Source organism: Varroa destructor, unplaced genomic scaffold, assembly GCF_002443255.2.
Source record: "Varroa destructor unplaced genomic scaffold, Vdes_3.0 BEIS01000004.1, whole genome shotgun sequence".
Classification (NCBI taxonomy): Eukaryota; Metazoa; Arthropoda; class Arachnida; order Mesostigmata; family Varroidae; genus Varroa; species Varroa destructor.
Genome location: NW_019211457.1, coordinates 43,917,516 through 43,935,055, shown reverse-complemented (window position 1 = coordinate 43,935,055; position 17,540 = coordinate 43,917,516). Strand labels below are relative to the sequence as shown.

Below are 17,540 nucleotides of genomic sequence, written 5' to 3'. Positions count from 1 at the left end.
TATATATATATAGGTATATTAAGGAAACAAACTAAGGAAAAGATTATAGCTATGGGTAAATTAAATCTCAAAAGATATTTCGAAGATGAATGTCAGAAGATTGTTTGTTAACTAAATGTTCATATAGAGATGAAATCACAATGCCGATCCATAGGTCTGGTGGAAAAAGTCCATCTAAGGTCAATTGTTAAACGTTCTAGTTAGGACAAATGCTTGATGCCTGCACCGATAAGGTACTTTCGATGACTTAATCTTTCGATAATAAAAGTAGTCGAAAAAACTCGAAAAAAGAAAATGCATAATGGCTAGAAAATGTAAGGGAAAGCCTTGGTGAAAGTATATCTGCTGAACTATTTGGTGGAGTCAATATTCATTCTTGCAATGTTTGGCCAAGAATAAAGAAGATTTTTTTCATAGATACAAATGTTTATTACAAATCAAATTTTGCATTAAATTTTTAACTGCTTTGTGGCGAATATCGTACAAGTGCATACGTGCAGGTTTGTTTATAAAATATTGATTTTTTTCATATAATCACACTGCTTCTATACTCTACTACATTCCTCTATTTTCCTTATGTATATATATATATATATATATATATATAAGGAAATCCAATGCATGCTTCATCTGTACGCGAATTATCGATGTTCTCTATTAGGGTAACGGCTACCTAAATGGGTACTAAAAATTAAAAACGTGCATACGTTATATGAATACATTAGCCTAGTACTATTAGCCGACAGCGTTACAGGATATAGGTTGTGTAGAGTAGCGGTATCTTGCACTTAGGATTAATGTCGTGTAAATACAGTTCCTGGAAAGATTGTCACGATGTCAACGTTCTACGGAGAACGTATTCTAATCAAAAACAAATTAGTTAGAGCATCAACGAGGGAGAACAGATTTAATTTAAATTTGTTCCTCTCAGCGCAATGGCTCGTCTAGAAACTAAAGTCGCCCTCTCATTTCCATTTGTTGTACAGTATTATTTTTGAAATCGTATGAAATACAGAGAAATCTAATAAAAAAAAAAAAAAAGAAAAAAAGAAACACAAAATATTAATGATGGTATACGTAAACAAATTTATAAAGCGATATATGGCATGAAAGAATTGTATCCCGCTCATGTCTGTTAAGAGCTACCCTGTCTGCAAATCTATAGACTAATTTCGCCTGGCCGGCCAAACAAAAACAGGGCAAAATGTACTGATTTTCACAATGGTGATTTAAATTAGTGCTAGCGTTAGAATGTCCGCTTGGAGTGTACTTCTCATTTCGCCCAACGATGTAGAGGCCAATCACGTACTCTTTCAATAGATAAAATCATTATGCGCTTTATATGGGCTCCACATCACGAATTTGAATTGGTTCTATGTGTTTTCAGAGCAAAGGACGTTTTTCTTTTCCTTTGTTTATTCAAACATATGTTTCCTTGGATGTAATCGCGTACCGGTGTACGGTTCACCTGGACCATTTGGAGATTATTCTTGTTCAGTTAAGCGCGCGGAGAGCGTTGTTCTTTACAACATACGCATTTAGAATCCGATTGTAACTATATCCAAAAAGTAAACCCCCTGAATATATGATTTAACTTATATGTAGACAATTTGAAACGATGCAAACTACATTTTGCGATACCTCCAGTTCCATTCAGTCCTGCAATAGTGATAGTATCAGCAGTTTTCAATCGCAGAATTTCCTTCTTGCACGGTTTTCGAATGCTAAAGAAGAACTGTGCTTAACCCCGTATACATATATGTGCATATATTGGATGAGTCGTAGATATTGCAGCAAGTTGTATAACCCCCGTAACTTGTATCGATGAAATAATTGGATTAGCTCTTCACGAGCTGCATAAATGCATTGTTGTGCACCTAAATTGTGATGTTGTTCGGGTTCCTAGGATAGAGTAAGGTAAAGTTGTTAGTAAAGGCTTAGAGTTCTCTTGATTTGAACAAGATGTTGAAACGAAAATAATACACTGTAATCTGTCACGTAGAAGACCGACATCTCTTAAAAGACTAATGGTGTTTGTGAGAGATGCTTGAGTTAGAACATTTAAATTTTTGCCGGCTAAGCCAAAGGCTTATTTCAAAAATAACCATACAGTAATGGCTCAATTAATTTTTTTCTTTTTAATGATTTTTAGGATGTACCTTCACAAGCATTTTAAGTATGTACCTATTTTACATGTGTCTTCAGAAAATGTTACGTAAACAAGTTTTTGTAGCGAAAGGTTGATACGTTCAAATTATATTGGTTAGTCTCATCAAACGACCTTTATAAGTCTCCGAGTAACTCCTATGCAAAACGGTATGTATAGTGCTAGCGATATATACAGGACATTTGCCGATAGCTTGAGCAGATAGCACTTTGCGACCAAGGGAAAGCATAGTATGCGGCTTTGTAGCAACGGCTAGCGCTGAACTATAATCCAATAGTATCAACGCCTAGCTATTAGTAAATATCTGACAAGAAATGCATTCTTTTAGGCGCAGGACATTGGTATATTTCTATTTTTGCCTTAAATTAAATTCGGCGATCAAAAAAAGGCGACAGAGAAGCTCAGAAGCGTTCTAACTAAGAAAAGGGGACTAGACAATATTTCATATTTCCCAACTGTCACGTTTCTAGGTCCCGTCAGAGTTAGCTTTTCTCAGTGTGGATTATAATCGCATTTCTTACTTTAGGCATTGCACATGTCTCCTGTTTCCTGGCGGAACCCCAGTTCCCGATGCTAACTGTCAATAGTAATAACTAACAACAGTAACTAGGGTAATGCAACCGAAGCGGGGAACGCATAGTTTGATTCTTCGAGTACGTTTTTCTTTTTATGCGTGGAAGATTGTTTTGGTCCTCTTTTCAGACTAGACAAACCATGGAAACCACCCAAAATATGATCACCGTCAAATGTGATTTGGATGAAGTGTTCCATTTCCGCTGGAATGGAAGACCCCTCATGACATTTTTCTTATAAGAAATGAACCGTTAGTGCCTTTTCTTCATGTTTCCATTACCTGATTCTTACCTCCTTTTGCATAGCATTAGTTTTTTCTCACACAAGCGATCCTTTATAGGTAAACGCAAATGTCGAATTATCCGGTGTGTTCCAGAGCATTTTTGAATCAACCAAGCATTTGTATCTTGTTTACGAGATCTTTCCCTTGGCATCCAAAACTTAATTGCTAGTGTCATTTTGCGTGGCAATAGGTACCGCTGCTGACACCATACAGATCACGCTGCCCTGACAAAAACCAGTTTATGTAAGTGACTGCTGCAAGAGTACTAACACATGAGCAAATTTCAACATAAATTTTCAAATTTCGACAAGTAAATACATAGCAATGTTATACTGAGGGTGCGATATCTGGCCCTCTCGATCGGACGTTCATCGACAGCTGAGCAGAAGGTGTGGTACCACTACTGGAAGAAGTAATTACACGCAAAATTGCTTGCTTCGCCAGCTGCAAGAACAAGCAATACATACATCAGAAATCACCGAAATCATAAATATAGATGGCACGCTACTTCTACTGTTACCACTAGCAATAATGCGCATTGGAGTACTAAGAATAAACCCTATGTATTATATAAAATACTAGTGATAAATTATACCCACATAGTTGTTGAAAATCAAGTGGTACACGTGCACTGGTTTAGTCAAAATGATGCATTTGTAGGGCTCATCGCTATAAAATAATCTTATCCGTTATAAAGCTCTGTTTTCGGTTTCGAAAATTTAGAAACCTCAAGTCCAAGCTTTGTCAACATTTGTCAACAAGAGTAGAGTTTTAAAGTGAGATGATCTATGTATTCTTTATCATATCTTTGTTAATCATCGCGTCGTTACCATGCAAATGAGGCCTTGTGGTTACGGTTGAGCTTATCGCCTAAGTGAGTTGAGCAGGATCTGGTGCCTCTATTTCAGAGTACATTTGGAATATTCAATTGCGAAAACAGCACCTTATCACATTGTAATGTACACCACGACAACATAATTTATGAGTGAATGTTCAAGTTCTTGGCCTTTTAGGTTGTTAAATCATTGCCATCAGAGTTCATCACAAACTGGATACTTTCAATTTCTAATACAGCCATGAATTTCAAAATGTATTCGTTTTGTACTGAGTTGAGGAACAGTTCAGCTGTTTTTGACATTAATAATGATAATGACTGGCGAGGATGAACATTAAAAACAAAAACTCTTTAAATGTTCATAAATTTCATAGATGCATTACTCGCATTTTCTCTGTAGTCGCGCTTTTAACTAATCACCGGAACCAAGTTATTTCTCCCGACGAATTCGAAATGAACTCGCGAAGTTCTGTTGCCATTCTCTCGAGTGCTGCTCAGCTTCTTTCGCGTGCGAAAAATTTAAACGGTGGCGCCCACGTCGATCGGAGAGAGAGACAGCGAGGCCGACGACGAATCAGGTAGCGAGCAACATGACACATGCAGAGCGGTTGGGCAACGTTTACCTGTGTTGATGCCTGTGTCTGCGTGCATCGACAAATCCCTTTTCGGCGCATTGGTCATTAGCAGATACGCGTTTTTCCTTGCACTAGCAGCGCGACGACCAAAGCTCAGAAGTCGCCGCATGTTTAAAACGTGTGGCGCTGACGTATTCGCATGTTCTATCGGTGACTGCATGGTGGTCGGTGTTCATTGAAGTACACAATGAAAGTGAGCGCCATTTCCTGCTGGAGAAGGTGTACTGCTTAACCTTTCGACTATACGACGACACGTCAAACAGTGAACAGCACGCGTCAGCAATTCTGTTAGATTAATGCTTTAACAGAAGTTATCCTACAGGACGCTAGAAGAGTGTCGACTGTTGCAACAGCACCGACAACAATACTGTTTGGCGAAATCAGTGGCGGGCCAAAATGAGACTGCTGATAGTGATTTGCTTAGTCTTAACTACGATTGAGTGTGCCGCAGCCGGCAGTGGCGGAAAGAAAAAAGAATTCAGCAAGTACTCGAAGGAGGCTAATGAAAAGCTACGACCCCATCACGATCCTAACAAACTGAAACGTGCTACCAGTCACAATAGAAATGCTAACGGTGAAAATGATACCGCCGTAACTGGGAGACCAGCGGAGAACAGCTCGACGGATGGTTATGACGGGCCACCAAAAAACTATTCGACATCAACTGAACGTCTGTTCCGAATGCAGAAAATTCAGAATATTTGGCAGAAAGGCCAAAAGGTAACTATTTAAAGAGATATTACTTTGCATGTGAGCTATATCGTTGAAAGGCTGCAGTCAATAATAGAGCAAGTGGCACTGGCAGTTGACCTATGTTGGCATTCATTCTTGACATCCTCAGGAGTTTTGAGTCGTTTCTAAATGAAGATTGGTCGTCACAGTTCAGTATCGTGTGTCACTTGCTTGCTACCCGTAGAGCTCGCTGTTACCTTTAATGACTAGATTACATTCTGTTTCTTCATGTATACATCCTACATAGATATATGCTACTATCTTGAATTGAGAGTTTCTTATAGTTCCCTTACAAATTGCCTATTTAAGTGTTTATTTTACAAAATAATATATTGCCTTTTGGTAACTGGGTAAATCGAGATATCATAGTCTTGTTGGGTTCAGGGAACGCCTACTGTAGGACGAACGTTATGGCAGTCTCGGCTGAACAGTGGAATCCCTAGCTTTTCACCGCTCGGCAACGACTATATTATGCATATATTTTGAATTTCTACTCAGTACAGTGTACACGATAGGTAATTGTGCAATTACGCAAGTCAGACATCTCTTTGAAGCTATATGCTTGTAACTGTGTAACGAATACGTGTAAGCTGTGACTTATCGAGTGTAAGCGTATATTTTCAATTATAAGCTTCTTGTTACTAATGAGATTCGTTGGCCGGTGCTAATTACGTCCAGTTCGATTACGCGGGCTCATGTCTATCCAACCGCCAGATGTAGCCTGTCGTTTGTTGCGTGAGACTCGGTCTACTCGAGCGACATTAACTTCTAAAAACGATCAACAATAACAGAGTCAATCAGCAAGATTTTAAGATCATAGGCTTATCAAACTTCCAATTGAAAATGGATACTTAAGCAATATAAATTAGGGCGCACGTTCACACGTAAAACTACGATTTTTATGTACGTTGTCAGTGAAAGACGTCTTTTACGTGATCACACAACGTACTTGACAGTGGTCATACGCATGCCTTGCTTCTTGAGAATCCAGCCAAGTTTTTCCGCAATCCTGCATAGCATAGAATTCCACTAAATATATTAGATCTGATGTAACCTGACTTTGAAGTAGAACAGAAGGCTCCGGGTCTGCTGTTACAACATATACAAGGCTACTATATAACTAGTGTCCGTGTGGCTTTCGTACTAACGACACGTGCCCAATCTCGTTTATTTGTCTCAAAACATTTTCCAATGCTTTTCTAAATTTAGTTTAAGTTAGTGCCTTAAAACCGAATTCGGTCATTTTCATATATTTCTATTGACGGGTTTATCCGACGCTCTTGGCCTAAGAAGTTCTGCGTTTATTGCGACAAACCAGGGGCTGACTTAAACTTAGAACCTGACCTGTTGGTTCTCAGAGTCGACCTATTATAATTCTGATGTTACTACTATTTTAAAATATATTCGTTTCAAAATATGAAAAATACATTCTTACCAGACGAAAAAAACAATAAATACTAGAATCCTTGTTGGAGACAGGTTTCTATTTGTATACGTGAAAGAATTATTTTTTGCGCGTTGTGCACCGGAACGTAATCAGTTTAAATACTTCTCAATCTTGCTTATTCCTATACAATATATTTCTCTCGTTTTTGATATGGAAGGACAAATTGCCGTTGATTTCGATCAGCAAGCCACCGCACGACGCCGTTAGACACACCCACAGCTCACCGTTAATAAACCTCTCGTAGCTTTTTTTAGAGGTGCTGACGTGACAGAAAAAGGTGTGAAGTAGTTTTTGCTCTCCAACGTTACTCAATCACTCACTCTCACACACACACACACACACAGCACGCTTTCTAAAGCAACCCGCAGGGTCGGATACATATCCGCTAAATTTTGCCGAATGGATCAAGGCATAAAATAGAAGCTAGTGTAGTCCCCTTCTCTCAGCCGCACATGCTCAGGCGAAACCGACTTCTGATCTTGGTTCTCTGCAGACTGAGCTTTTTAAAAGCAACATCGACGTTCCTCTAACGCGCCTAGCTGAATTATTATGGAAGATTATGCTAGAAAGCCCGGCGTCGTCATTCAGAAGCAAACCACAGTAGCATCTTATGATGAATCATCGGCCAATTTGGCTTAGTGCAGCCTTTTCCAGCTCTTTTCTTGACGGAAAGATGAGATTGTCGGATAGGCTGCGCGCCGGCTCTTTCGCCTTTAAATCGCAGGATGCTAAACGATCGAATCTACAAACCAGTCGAGGTGTACACAATATTCTCGTGATAAATCGAAACTCTAGCTTGTCCATGTCGTACGACTGATTTGGCTTTTAGTTTTTCTCACTGTTTTGTCCACAATTATAAATTACCACCCTCTTTTGTGATACATTACGATTATTGTCTCTGCGGTCATGTAGGAAGAGTTAGTATATTTATTTAATTGGGGTGCAAGCACGTGGTATAATCCGTATAGGTTTCATTTATAATAGTTGGGTAATATTTACTACGGCAGAGTTATTAGTATGATTGCGTATTAACTAACGTAGACGTAAGTGCTTGGCATAAATCTTCCACTATCACTATCAAACACATACGGGTTCCGACTTCACATGGCTTTTACTGTATATATATATATATATGTATGTATGTATGTATATATAAGGTCCTTTTAATCAAAATTGAAAACCCAAAAACTAGAATTTGGTTTCTTGTATCGATAGGATTTCATCGATAAGAAATGTAAGAGTATCTCATTGACTGTTATACTAGATTTTTACTTAGTAGTTGTTCACTAGACTTTAACTAGATGAAACTGCATGAAACGATAGATGGTATCTATCATTGGAAACACGTTCACATACAATACGTATTTGGGCGAATCTCATTTTCAACAAGCTGTTATTAACACCTTCATAGTGAATGGCTTGCCTCCCTAATTGCGATCACCTGTGTGACACCTGGTGATTATTGCCATTTACAAAATATTTGCGTATTATTATTTATTACAATGCTGCACGATGTTTAGGCAAACAAAGCAAAAAAAAAAAAGACAAACAGGCCCATGATACTTTCTCGACTTGATTCTGTTTTAAGAAAACGTCCTACTTAAAAAATTTTACTTAAAGCTGCAAAATAATGGTTTCGTTAATTTGCATTTATACTCGATGTTGCTCGGCCTTTAAAAGACAAACATTCTCGCTGCTAAAGTACGCTGTCCCTGAAGATAGATCGCAGCCAAAACGATAGACCTATTAACACAGGAACGTGTTTCATTTTTGAACAATTAACACAGATACTGAACGAGATGAAATTGAAAGCGCTGTTTCATGACCTCAAAACTCACGACAAACGCGAGGTAGAGTTCAAGAAGATTAAGGCGCGGGGCAAGGACAAGGATGGCTTGCAAGAGGCAGGTCTAAGAGCCCAGTTATCTGCCATAGTGGAGAGCTATGGTTTGTTAGGAAGTTTTCCCGAGCACGAAGTTCGTGCGGAGGACGGCTTTCAGATTGACCGCATGTTCAAGGATAAGAAACTTAATAAGCTGTGGAACAAGGTAAGCAAACATGTAGTAGAATCATGTCAAACTTGTAGCTTTTAGGTGAGTAGTTTCACCTTGTACGATACAAAATAATAGCATATGTTGCCAGCACAGGTAGAGAAACTTTTTTTTTGGAAAAGACAAGATTATATTTCTTAAAACATACCATTTTTCTGATTTTTTTAAAGTTTTGGTTTTCACCAAATCTTATCGTTGCTCTGTTTTACATATACATATATATGACTGGTCACTAGATCTCCCTTCTAACTTGTCTAAGTTTTTACTGAGTAGCGCTCAAGATGTATCTGGTCTAGCATGGCCATGGTGGAAGACGACACCTCTTCTGTTCACTAGCTCCGGTCGTTTTTTGTCAATGAATTGCTCTAAACCTATTAGTTGTTGATAGTAGAGGCTTTAGTCACGCATCAGACAGAAACGGTTCGTAACGCACAATTCTTTTATAATACCACTAAATACATCGCTTTTTTTGGCGGGCTTTCTCACAGATCGCAGAGAACGCTTAATTCTTTTAAACATTTTTGTCGTATGTAATCTACTTTTCAAATTCCGTAATCAATTGCCTTAAAAATGATACAATTTCATTGCGTTTCTGTGAAGTTTCGCCAAGAAAAGGTAACCAAGTAATTCCCTTGCCTCACTTCGTGTGGCTTCCAAACACCAAGCTTTTTTTATGGCTAGTACACTTCGAATAGTCGAAACCTGTTTGATAATAGATCTTTACGTGTTTAGCTATGGTACGGCTCTTGACACGCTGGTCTCCCATAATAATTTCATAAACTTTTTCTGTGACCAGTCAACCACTATGAGGAGCATCTTTCTCATCGAGATTTCTAGAACGAGAGTGATGGAAGCACTTTTACTTCTTCCGATAATGTAACTTGACCATGAACAGTACAAATGTTTCTATGTGCCTGGACAGCATTTACGTTTATCGTAACCAGATTGTAAAAGATAGTGAGTTCTTGCAGAAATTGCACACATCTTCAAAGCGCTCTATCTTAAATCTAGTCAAATTTATTCAAAGACACGTCATTAGTTTTAGTAAGTATACTACGGTGAAGCCTCAGGGAAGCCTCAGTTTTCAAACAACACCAACGTCAACACGACTTTATCGGAGATCCATAAATTTCAAGCCAAGCAAGCTGACAAATTGTTAGTACTTTTTTTTACCCACTTAATACTAGCTGTTCAAAATAACTATGCAAACGTTGACGCCATCAATTTGTTGAAATCTTTCCTGTAGATCTTCGGGCCCGTTTGCGAGGTTAAGCTTTTCGTAGATTTTCCTTTTTTCACTTTTGTTTGGTAGCTTCACATTATGCTTTGTCCCAACAGATTGAGGAGGCTGGTCTTGATGAAAAAGAAATGAAGATTCTCAAAGAAGAACTTGAACATCATCAAACGAAGGTCGACCAGTACTACGCTTTTGTGGATAACTTGCATGAACGAAGAGAGAAGACCTCAGAGGTAGAAAACTCTGTAGAACATTTTCTTGAAGACGAAGTAGTAACAGGCGAGCATGACCAAAAGAAAAAGAATTTAAGAGGAAAAGATCGAGTAAAGAACAAAAGTATTTCTAATGAAAATGAAAGCCAACGAATAGAAAAGGTACGTATTTAAGTTTGAATATTTTTAAATATGAACGATGTACGGTAGGAGGTTAGCTCTGGATGAATCGGCCACCCTAAGGACTGTGGTATAATCTAGTCGCTGAAACAGAAAACGCCTAGCGCAGATAGATGTTTAGCAATTATATTCGTGTTTCTACAGGATAAAGTCACAAATCAGCAAGAAATCTACTCTAGCATGAAGGATTTTGCCCTACAATGAATCGGCAAAGATAACAATGCGTTTTTGATTGCGCCATAAATAATAATCTAATCGAACTGATAATGGTTTCATTTGTAAGTAAGTGCCTACTTTCCGAGCCTGTATAGTCATATATTAAAATGATGGAAATCGATTCTGGAAAGATAAATAGTAAATAAATACTTTTAAATGACTCTAAAACTTAGTTTTGCAATTCGCAAGGAGCTCATGCACTACTGTTCACTCGGCCATCTTTGGTCGCAGATTCACTATTATCCCTATGAGTCCGTAGCGCATAAAAGGGTGTCCAATCTATCCTCAACTAGCACTCTGTCTGGTAAATACAACGCCGATTATTTACTTGCTTTATATATATTAACTTTCATCTTATAATTTTTTCTGTGAAGATATTAACTAGGTCAACCGCTATGTAACGGATCTTCGAGCTGGATGAAAACAATAAACAGTTCATGTGACAGTGTAATGGGCAAAGTGTTTGCCCGTTAAACTTAGGACACGTAGCCGTATAGGTTTAGATCTGGGCGTAGACACACTTTCGTTTTGTGCTGAGAGTCAGAATTCTGAAATAGTGCCTAACAGGTCAAGTACCGGACATAAATAAAGCACGAACATTTTTCTCACATGATGAATGCCTTAATTTCCAATGAGACAGTGTCAATGATTCAAAACGTTCTATCATCCAAGTCAATAAAAGCTAACTGTTTAGCCTTAACTAGATTTTTAGGGTTAATTTCAATATCTACCAGGCGTTAGTTTAGTGGACTCGGCGAAGGCAGTTACAATGTACGAGTTCAATGTACGACAAATGCGAAACAAAATTTAGCTGATTTCAACTGCCAGAAAAGTGGTAAGATCAGCATCAGTTCGAATGTAAAAATTCTAGGGATGATTATTTAAACTGTGCTTGCTATGTTACACAAAATAACTATCAGTGGAGGCACTAACTAGACTTATTGGTTCCTTTCTCGCAAAATCGTTTCACAGATTCGTGTGAAGCACCTGGAATTGAAAGATGACTTCGACACTTTGGCCGATAAAGTGAGAGCCAAGCTCAGTGAACAAGAATTCACTAATGCAAAAGCTGTGAGGCTCTGGGAAATGGCCAAGAGAGCTGATTTTACCAAAGAAGAACTCAGCTCGCTTCGTGCAGAACTGAATCATTTCGAACACAGGTATACATTTTGAGAGTTTTCAAATGGACCCGTCTGATTGTCACAAACAGACACATCATTATAAGACACTATTATCAGTTAAATGTAACGGCTAATGAAAACCGGACGCCCTGTAAACAGATATATGGTGGTCCAGACAATTTTTTTACGACGTCGACGAAAAATCATGAAATGAAGCTAATTTACGTATTTTTTAGGATGAACAAGCTGCATTATTTCACAAGCGAACTCGAATCGAAACAGAATCCCGACGAAGCAAGACCACTAAAGAACAAGGTTGCGGAACTTCAACATAAGATTGAGAAGATTCACAACGAACTGCGGGGCAGAATTGCACGACGAACTGAGCTCTGATGGTAATTTATACCGGCATTTTACCACCATAGGGGCATCGTAGATAACCATATTCTTTGACATCGCAGTGCTTAGATTAGACGAAAAATATTAGCCGAAATATGTTTCGGCTTTCGAGATATGATCGAGTTGTTCCGATCTTGTCCAAATGACAACGGTTGCTTCCCTCCGGTCGTGTAACAATAAAGAACTGAAAAAAGATCAGTATTGACAACAGTCAGTACTGCTAAGCAGAGGTAGATTTATTTTTGTTTTTAAAGACCAATATTTAAGCTAAGAGTTTACATTATCATTGCTAATATTCAACGCGAAGTTATATGCATATGTGTTAACGTGAGTGACTGACTGACTGACTGACTGACTGACTGATTCGTTCCATGAATTACGTGCCAGAAAAACGTGGCAAAGTCTGTTCGTGGCATTGCTCAAAAACAAAGCTTAACGGGTGCTTAAATTGGCTATATTAGCTTGGATACATTGCCAAATTTACGGTGATATAGTAAACGAAAATTGGCTATATGATATTGAACAATATGTAATCATTTACATAATAAGAATGAAAAGAAACTTAATCTAATGTTATCAGTACTATGTGTGCGTTTTAACATTAGAATTTAACTATATAGAAAAACAACGTCATCATTTTAGTATGTAAGCACATATGTATACAAAAATACCGAAATATAGACAAATGTTATTGAGCTAGCTGGTGTTTATTTATTCAATGTTTCATATTGCTGTTACCTGCAGACCTGCACAAAACAGAAGACGATTTCATAGACAGATGCTATATTTGAGCTGAAACAAACTCTATATAAACAAACGGCGACCAATAATGTATAAAGAAAAATAAATAAAAGGAACGTGAGTAATGGTTAATTATAAACTCTGTTTAATTTGCGAACTAGTTTACACGCGGTTATTCGCTGGATCTATGCGAACAAGTTATTTTCACCTAACTTGTCATTCATTTTTAGTTCTGTCTAAATTGTCAGACCAAATTACAACACTTACATATCTTGTTTTGCTTTCACATGTGTGCTTTACGTTAAACAGCCTTATACATAAACGAATTTTTAAACGGTTGTCACAGCATATCCTATTAGACCCGAATAAAACTCACTGCTATCAGTTAAATATGTAGAATTAGCCCAAAATCCCAAAAAATAATATAAGAACGGGCGGGCCGCACTATAATTATTTCTAGTAAAGCAAGCGAGACCTGAATTATTTTTAATTTGTTTCTATTCGCGCTTCCATGCTAAATAGTGTTTCATAACGTACATGCTAATTTCCGGTAGTGCTTCAGCAATAATTAGCAACTCGTGGTAAGCGTATTGGTAGTTTGTATATTGTCAAATTTATTCGCACGACTTTTTTTAAATTGTACGCTGAACAACTAATCACAGATTGTTACACGGATTACAAACAACTAGAACTGTGAAGCTTATGAGGCCCAAGAAGACAAAGTTATATCATAAACAGAGAAACAACAAGCGATAAATATCGTTTGAACATCGGTCGCTGTACCAATACTAAAGTGTTTCTATATGTACAAAGTTGCATGTCTGTAATAATTCCAAAGAAAATTATGGGGCGTTCGGAGAATTGTGCTCAAAGTTTCAGTTCATAAGAGAACTTCTTATTTTTGGTCTTTTTTCTTTAGTAGGCACGTGGTTTGGGAAAGCCCAATGAGGTAAGTTTAAGCGTTACCTTCATCGAGCTTCGCATACTTTCGCATAAATTTGAGTTAAATCAAGTCAAAACATTGCGTATCTGACGCGGATCATGTTGTGCTTTATTTTTACATGAAATTGTATTCGAGCAATGTTTTGGCTTTCCCGGGGGTTTCTCAACATGTTAGTAAACAAATCGATTAAACTTGTTGGCGTAAGTGTAACATCAACAATTATAAATTAAAAGCTTCGGTTCTAATCTAACCTTTGCGTAAATCAGCATAGTACATTACACTAGAAGCTCTGGCAAAATAATTTAATAGTGATAGCAATAGTAATTAATGTTTAGTAGTTTACGAAACCAGGTTTTGATTGTTGCATAATAACGTTGGCTGAAAGCCGTGTGTGGGCAGTAGCGTTTGTAAACTCATTCGCTGTTGGCTTCGTTTAAGTATATTTGAGGATTACATTAAATGTTGTTTTTTTAAGCAAAGGTAGCTTTATACAATTTCGGTGCAATTCACGATACTTTGGCGCGATTTGAGGCGAAAGCAACCATCCCAAGACAGCCTCTAAAACTCGTGCGTGTCCTTTATTGACGTGCTGCAGCTGATCGCGAATTTCCTCACTAGAGTAGAGCGTAGAGCAGTGTTCGATGGGAACCTTTAGAGGAGTTCTGTGAAAAGTAGACATTATTTATAGATTATATAGTAGGATGCTTGTGGTACTGAATACTATGGACGTGTAAGGTGCTGCACATTGGCCTGCCCACCGCTTGTACCTACTCATATAATAATGGTACGTTTTTTATGGATCGATTTTCTTTTTCTAGCTGGTTCTTTTTCTTTTAATACAGATAGACATAATATGTGCGTTTATTGCTATACAAATCCGCTCGAGGAATTTAACTCATCTATAGTGGCCATTCGCCAAGGTCGCTGACGGCTCTAGGAGATCCTCGGGTGTTATTCGATGTCGACAAACTATCTTTATCGCAAGCCAGTCTATCAGTAATTCTATGTCACGCGCGGTTTACGGACGAATAGTGCATAGCAAAACTACCGCAAGCACTCCATTTCAGTATAATCTGAAAAGCTGATAAGCTTATTTCTATTCAATTGGTCTTCTGATGACATAACTAGCAGCTTTCAATTAGGTCGAATAAATCATAGGTGTTATACTTTTAAAGAAGCTTAGCACGCACATCTTTAAAGCATTTCCCGAAATTGAATATTAGAAGATCAGACTACGCATGACATTGCACCACATCCTGTGACAAGATATTTTCCAGACCTAGTACAGCTTAATCCCTCTAATTTTCTAGTCATCACAAATTATACTTGCGATAATGTACTGCATTCATGCAAGACGGCAATTATCATTGTAAGGCATTGATTTCGAGAAAGTATGGCCGACTGCTTTACAAATAGTGATGTGCCAAATACGTAACCCTGGCACTGTCGAATTTGGCCTGTACGATACACAACAAAAAAAAAATTCATAGAACAGATGTAACTTCATAGCACGTTAATGGGCTCGAACAGCCCTTACGGATCGGAAAAGCGTAATGCGTGTTAGATAGTTGTACATGAATTCATTTGCAATTGTAAACACTGGTTGATAACAGGCAATTCTTTTTCCAACTATTAGATGATTCGAACGGCTTGTCCTGTAAGCCTCGCGGGTTATCGAGCTTTTAGCTGGACGGTACCGCTTCTACAAGAAAGCATTCCACCGTGGCTCAACGAGGTTTGTTGAAGCAGCTCATTGAAGAGCGCTGCGGGGAGCAAACACAAATTAGATTTTGCGAGTTTCACTTTGATTTTTTTATTATTTTTTTAATATCAGATGCCAATTTGCTTCGGTTTGATGTTTTCCCTCATCATGCACTATTTGGCTAATTACATGTAAGGTGAATGCAATCAACGGTAAGTTCAGAAAAAGATCGTCTCATTATTTTTCTATGAGATACGTTCAGTTTTGTAAGTATATTCGATTCGGTAATTATAATGTAATTAAAAGGCGTGCAACGTGTATACTTTGATATGGCGTAGTTTTTACCCAGATCTCGCATTCCATGCAAATTTCTGTAAAACCAATAATAGGAGTAGTAATAAACGAATTCAAATATATAAATGGAATTTTATCGTAGTCATAATTAGATTTCAATCGACATCTATGTTGCTGCTTTATTCCTTTCATTGTCAGAAATTACGAAACGAAGGCTATACCCATGATGAGATCAAGAAGTCTGGCGGCTGGTCATTGCTTAAGCAACAACATGCAATAAATCCGAATACCGTATTTAAGCTGCATAAAAATTACGACATCAGTTGGACGGGTTATAAAAATTATCGCCAAAAGGAAAAAATAGCAGAATTAATCAAGGATCAAGAGTAAGTGATACATAGGAACCTATTGAATGGCGAGTGTCTTCATATTTGCACATAACATAACGCATAGCCCGCATAATACTAGAAATATTATTATGACTTATAGCACCTGATAGCTGTATGAACAATCTTCCGGCTACTCGATTCAATATGAACATGCTCTGAAGCATTTCGTGAAATCCCTATACGTGTCAATAATAGTGTAATGAATATATCAAAAGATATTAAATTGCTAGGAAAAAAGAAAGCAGACGTTAAAAAAACTATTCTCTGCATACACGATCATCGTCAGTTTTCCCAAAAGCTTTTACCTATCGTTTTTTGATTTTGAATTAACAACATATTGGTCTATATATGTATATATAACTAAAAGCTGTGAATGTGTACGTTCATTCTGTGGTTGTGGGTGTTTTTTCAAGATATGTTTACGACCGGTTCATGAAACTCGGAGGCGAGCTATCGGCCGCTGTGTTCCTTGTCCATCGAGGGGCTGCCGTCAGGTTTCACGGAAGAGATAAATGGTTTGCTGCCGATCCGGACTCTTACACGTACGATTTACCTTCTACATTTGTCCGGGATTGGAATATTGAGGCGATCGATATGCGTGATTTTCATATTATTCATAAAGGTTTCGAAAATCTTGCCCACTGCGAAAAATTGCGCTCACTTGCGTTAAGAAATCAGCCTTACGTAGACGACTGGTGTCTCGATTTTATCTCGGCGGTTTTTCATAGTACACTTGAGTTCCTCGATGTGTCAGGATGCCCGAATGTTACAGAAAAAGGTCTTAGCGTACTACATCGTTGTAGAAATCTCCGCGGTCTATATATGCGACATATGCCGAGAGTGAAGAACGCAGAGCTTTTGGCTATTCACCTTGAAGATGTCTTACCTAATGTCATCATCGAAGGCGTTGACTATTGGAACGCAGCCTCACCGGAGAATTGATTATGATTCGAGGGTTATATATCATTTGTATTATCATTATTATTACGATGTGTATGTTGAACAGTAGGTAAACAAAAATATATATTTAAGTTAAATAAAATTGTTAAATACATATACTTTGTAATAATATTTTTCATGCTTTTTAGATTTGTAAAAGAAACATTGATACATACATAGGTTCGGAGGTACCGATTCGCAACAAGCTCTATTGTCTCAATCAACTACTGTTCTCTTTATGTACAAATATTAGCTTTACGGAAAAAGTAAGTTATTATTCAAATACAATTTTTGATTAACGAAGTAGGTTAGGCCCTTTGTCGTTAGCTGGTGAAACATCCATTGTTAAGCTGAACTGAGTTTCAGCGCTTAAATTACAACGGGAAAGACCTTGGACGTATTCTTAACTCATATGATTAGTTCAATTTTGTTTTCATTAAATAT

The 17,540-nt window shown here is 37.7% G+C and overlaps 2 protein-coding genes and 1 long non-coding RNA gene across 7 annotated transcripts; 2 read left to right on the top strand and 1 right to left on the bottom strand.

The window, feature by feature from the left end:
• Nucleotides 1-1,062: 1,062 nt before the first annotated feature.
• LOC147756251 (uncharacterized) lies at nt 1,063-7,266 on the bottom strand. Of its 5 annotated transcripts, XR_015326318.1 has the most exons (4): nt 6,897-7,266; nt 6,175-6,234; nt 3,854-5,993; nt 1,063-3,467 (listed from the first exon to the last, which is right to left on the bottom strand). It is a non-coding gene; the product is annotated as an uncharacterized LOC147756251 (long non-coding RNA). The 5 variants fall into 5 exon arrangements; XR_015326316.1 differs by having other exon boundaries at nt 6,175-7,265; XR_015326315.1 differs by lacking the exon at nt 6,175-6,234 and having other exon boundaries at nt 6,661-7,265.
• LOC111249683 (alpha-2-macroglobulin receptor-associated protein) lies at nt 4,890-12,968 on the top strand. The gene is made up of 5 exons (XM_022803890.2): nt 4,890-5,213; nt 8,460-8,720; nt 10,062-10,334; nt 11,541-11,728; nt 11,926-12,968. Exons 1-5 carry the CDS (start codon nt 4,890-4,892, stop codon nt 12,080-12,082), a joined length of 1,203 nt encoding a protein of 400 aa, XP_022659625.1. The 3' UTR covers nt 12,083-12,968.
• Nucleotides 12,969-14,355: 1,387 nt separating this feature from the next.
• On the top strand, nt 14,356-17,211 carry LOC111250189 (ATP synthase subunit s, mitochondrial). The gene is made up of 4 exons (XM_022805031.2): nt 14,356-14,556; nt 15,409-15,507; nt 15,967-16,154; nt 16,571-17,211. The coding sequence occupies exons 1-4, from the start codon at nt 14,554-14,556 to the stop codon at nt 17,097-17,099; spliced, it is 819 nt and encodes a 272-aa protein (XP_022660766.1). The 5' UTR covers nt 14,356-14,553; the 3' UTR covers nt 17,100-17,211.
• The last annotated feature ends 329 nt before the right edge of the window (nt 17,212-17,540 follow it).

Excerpts from the sequence above, each read along its gene's own strand:
- LOC111249683 (XM_022803890.2), top strand. The coding sequence starts at position 4,890 with ATGAGACTGCTGATAGTGATTTGCTTAGTCTTAACTACGATTGAGTGT. Across the intron at positions 8,721-10,061 it reads TTAATAAGCTGTGGAACAAG|ATTGAGGAGGCTGGTCTTGA; the intron begins GTAAGCAAACAT and ends TTGTCCCAACAG. Across the intron at positions 11,729-11,925 it reads CTGAATCATTTCGAACACAG|GATGAACAAGCTGCATTATT; the intron begins GTATACATTTTG and ends CGTATTTTTTAG.
- LOC111250189 (XM_022805031.2), top strand. Across the intron at positions 15,508-15,966 it reads TTCCACCGTGGCTCAACGAG|AAATTACGAAACGAAGGCTA; the intron begins GTTTGTTGAAGC and ends TTTCATTGTCAG. Across the intron at positions 16,155-16,570 it reads GAATTAATCAAGGATCAAGA|ATATGTTTACGACCGGTTCA; the intron begins GTAAGTGATACA and ends TGTTTTTTCAAG.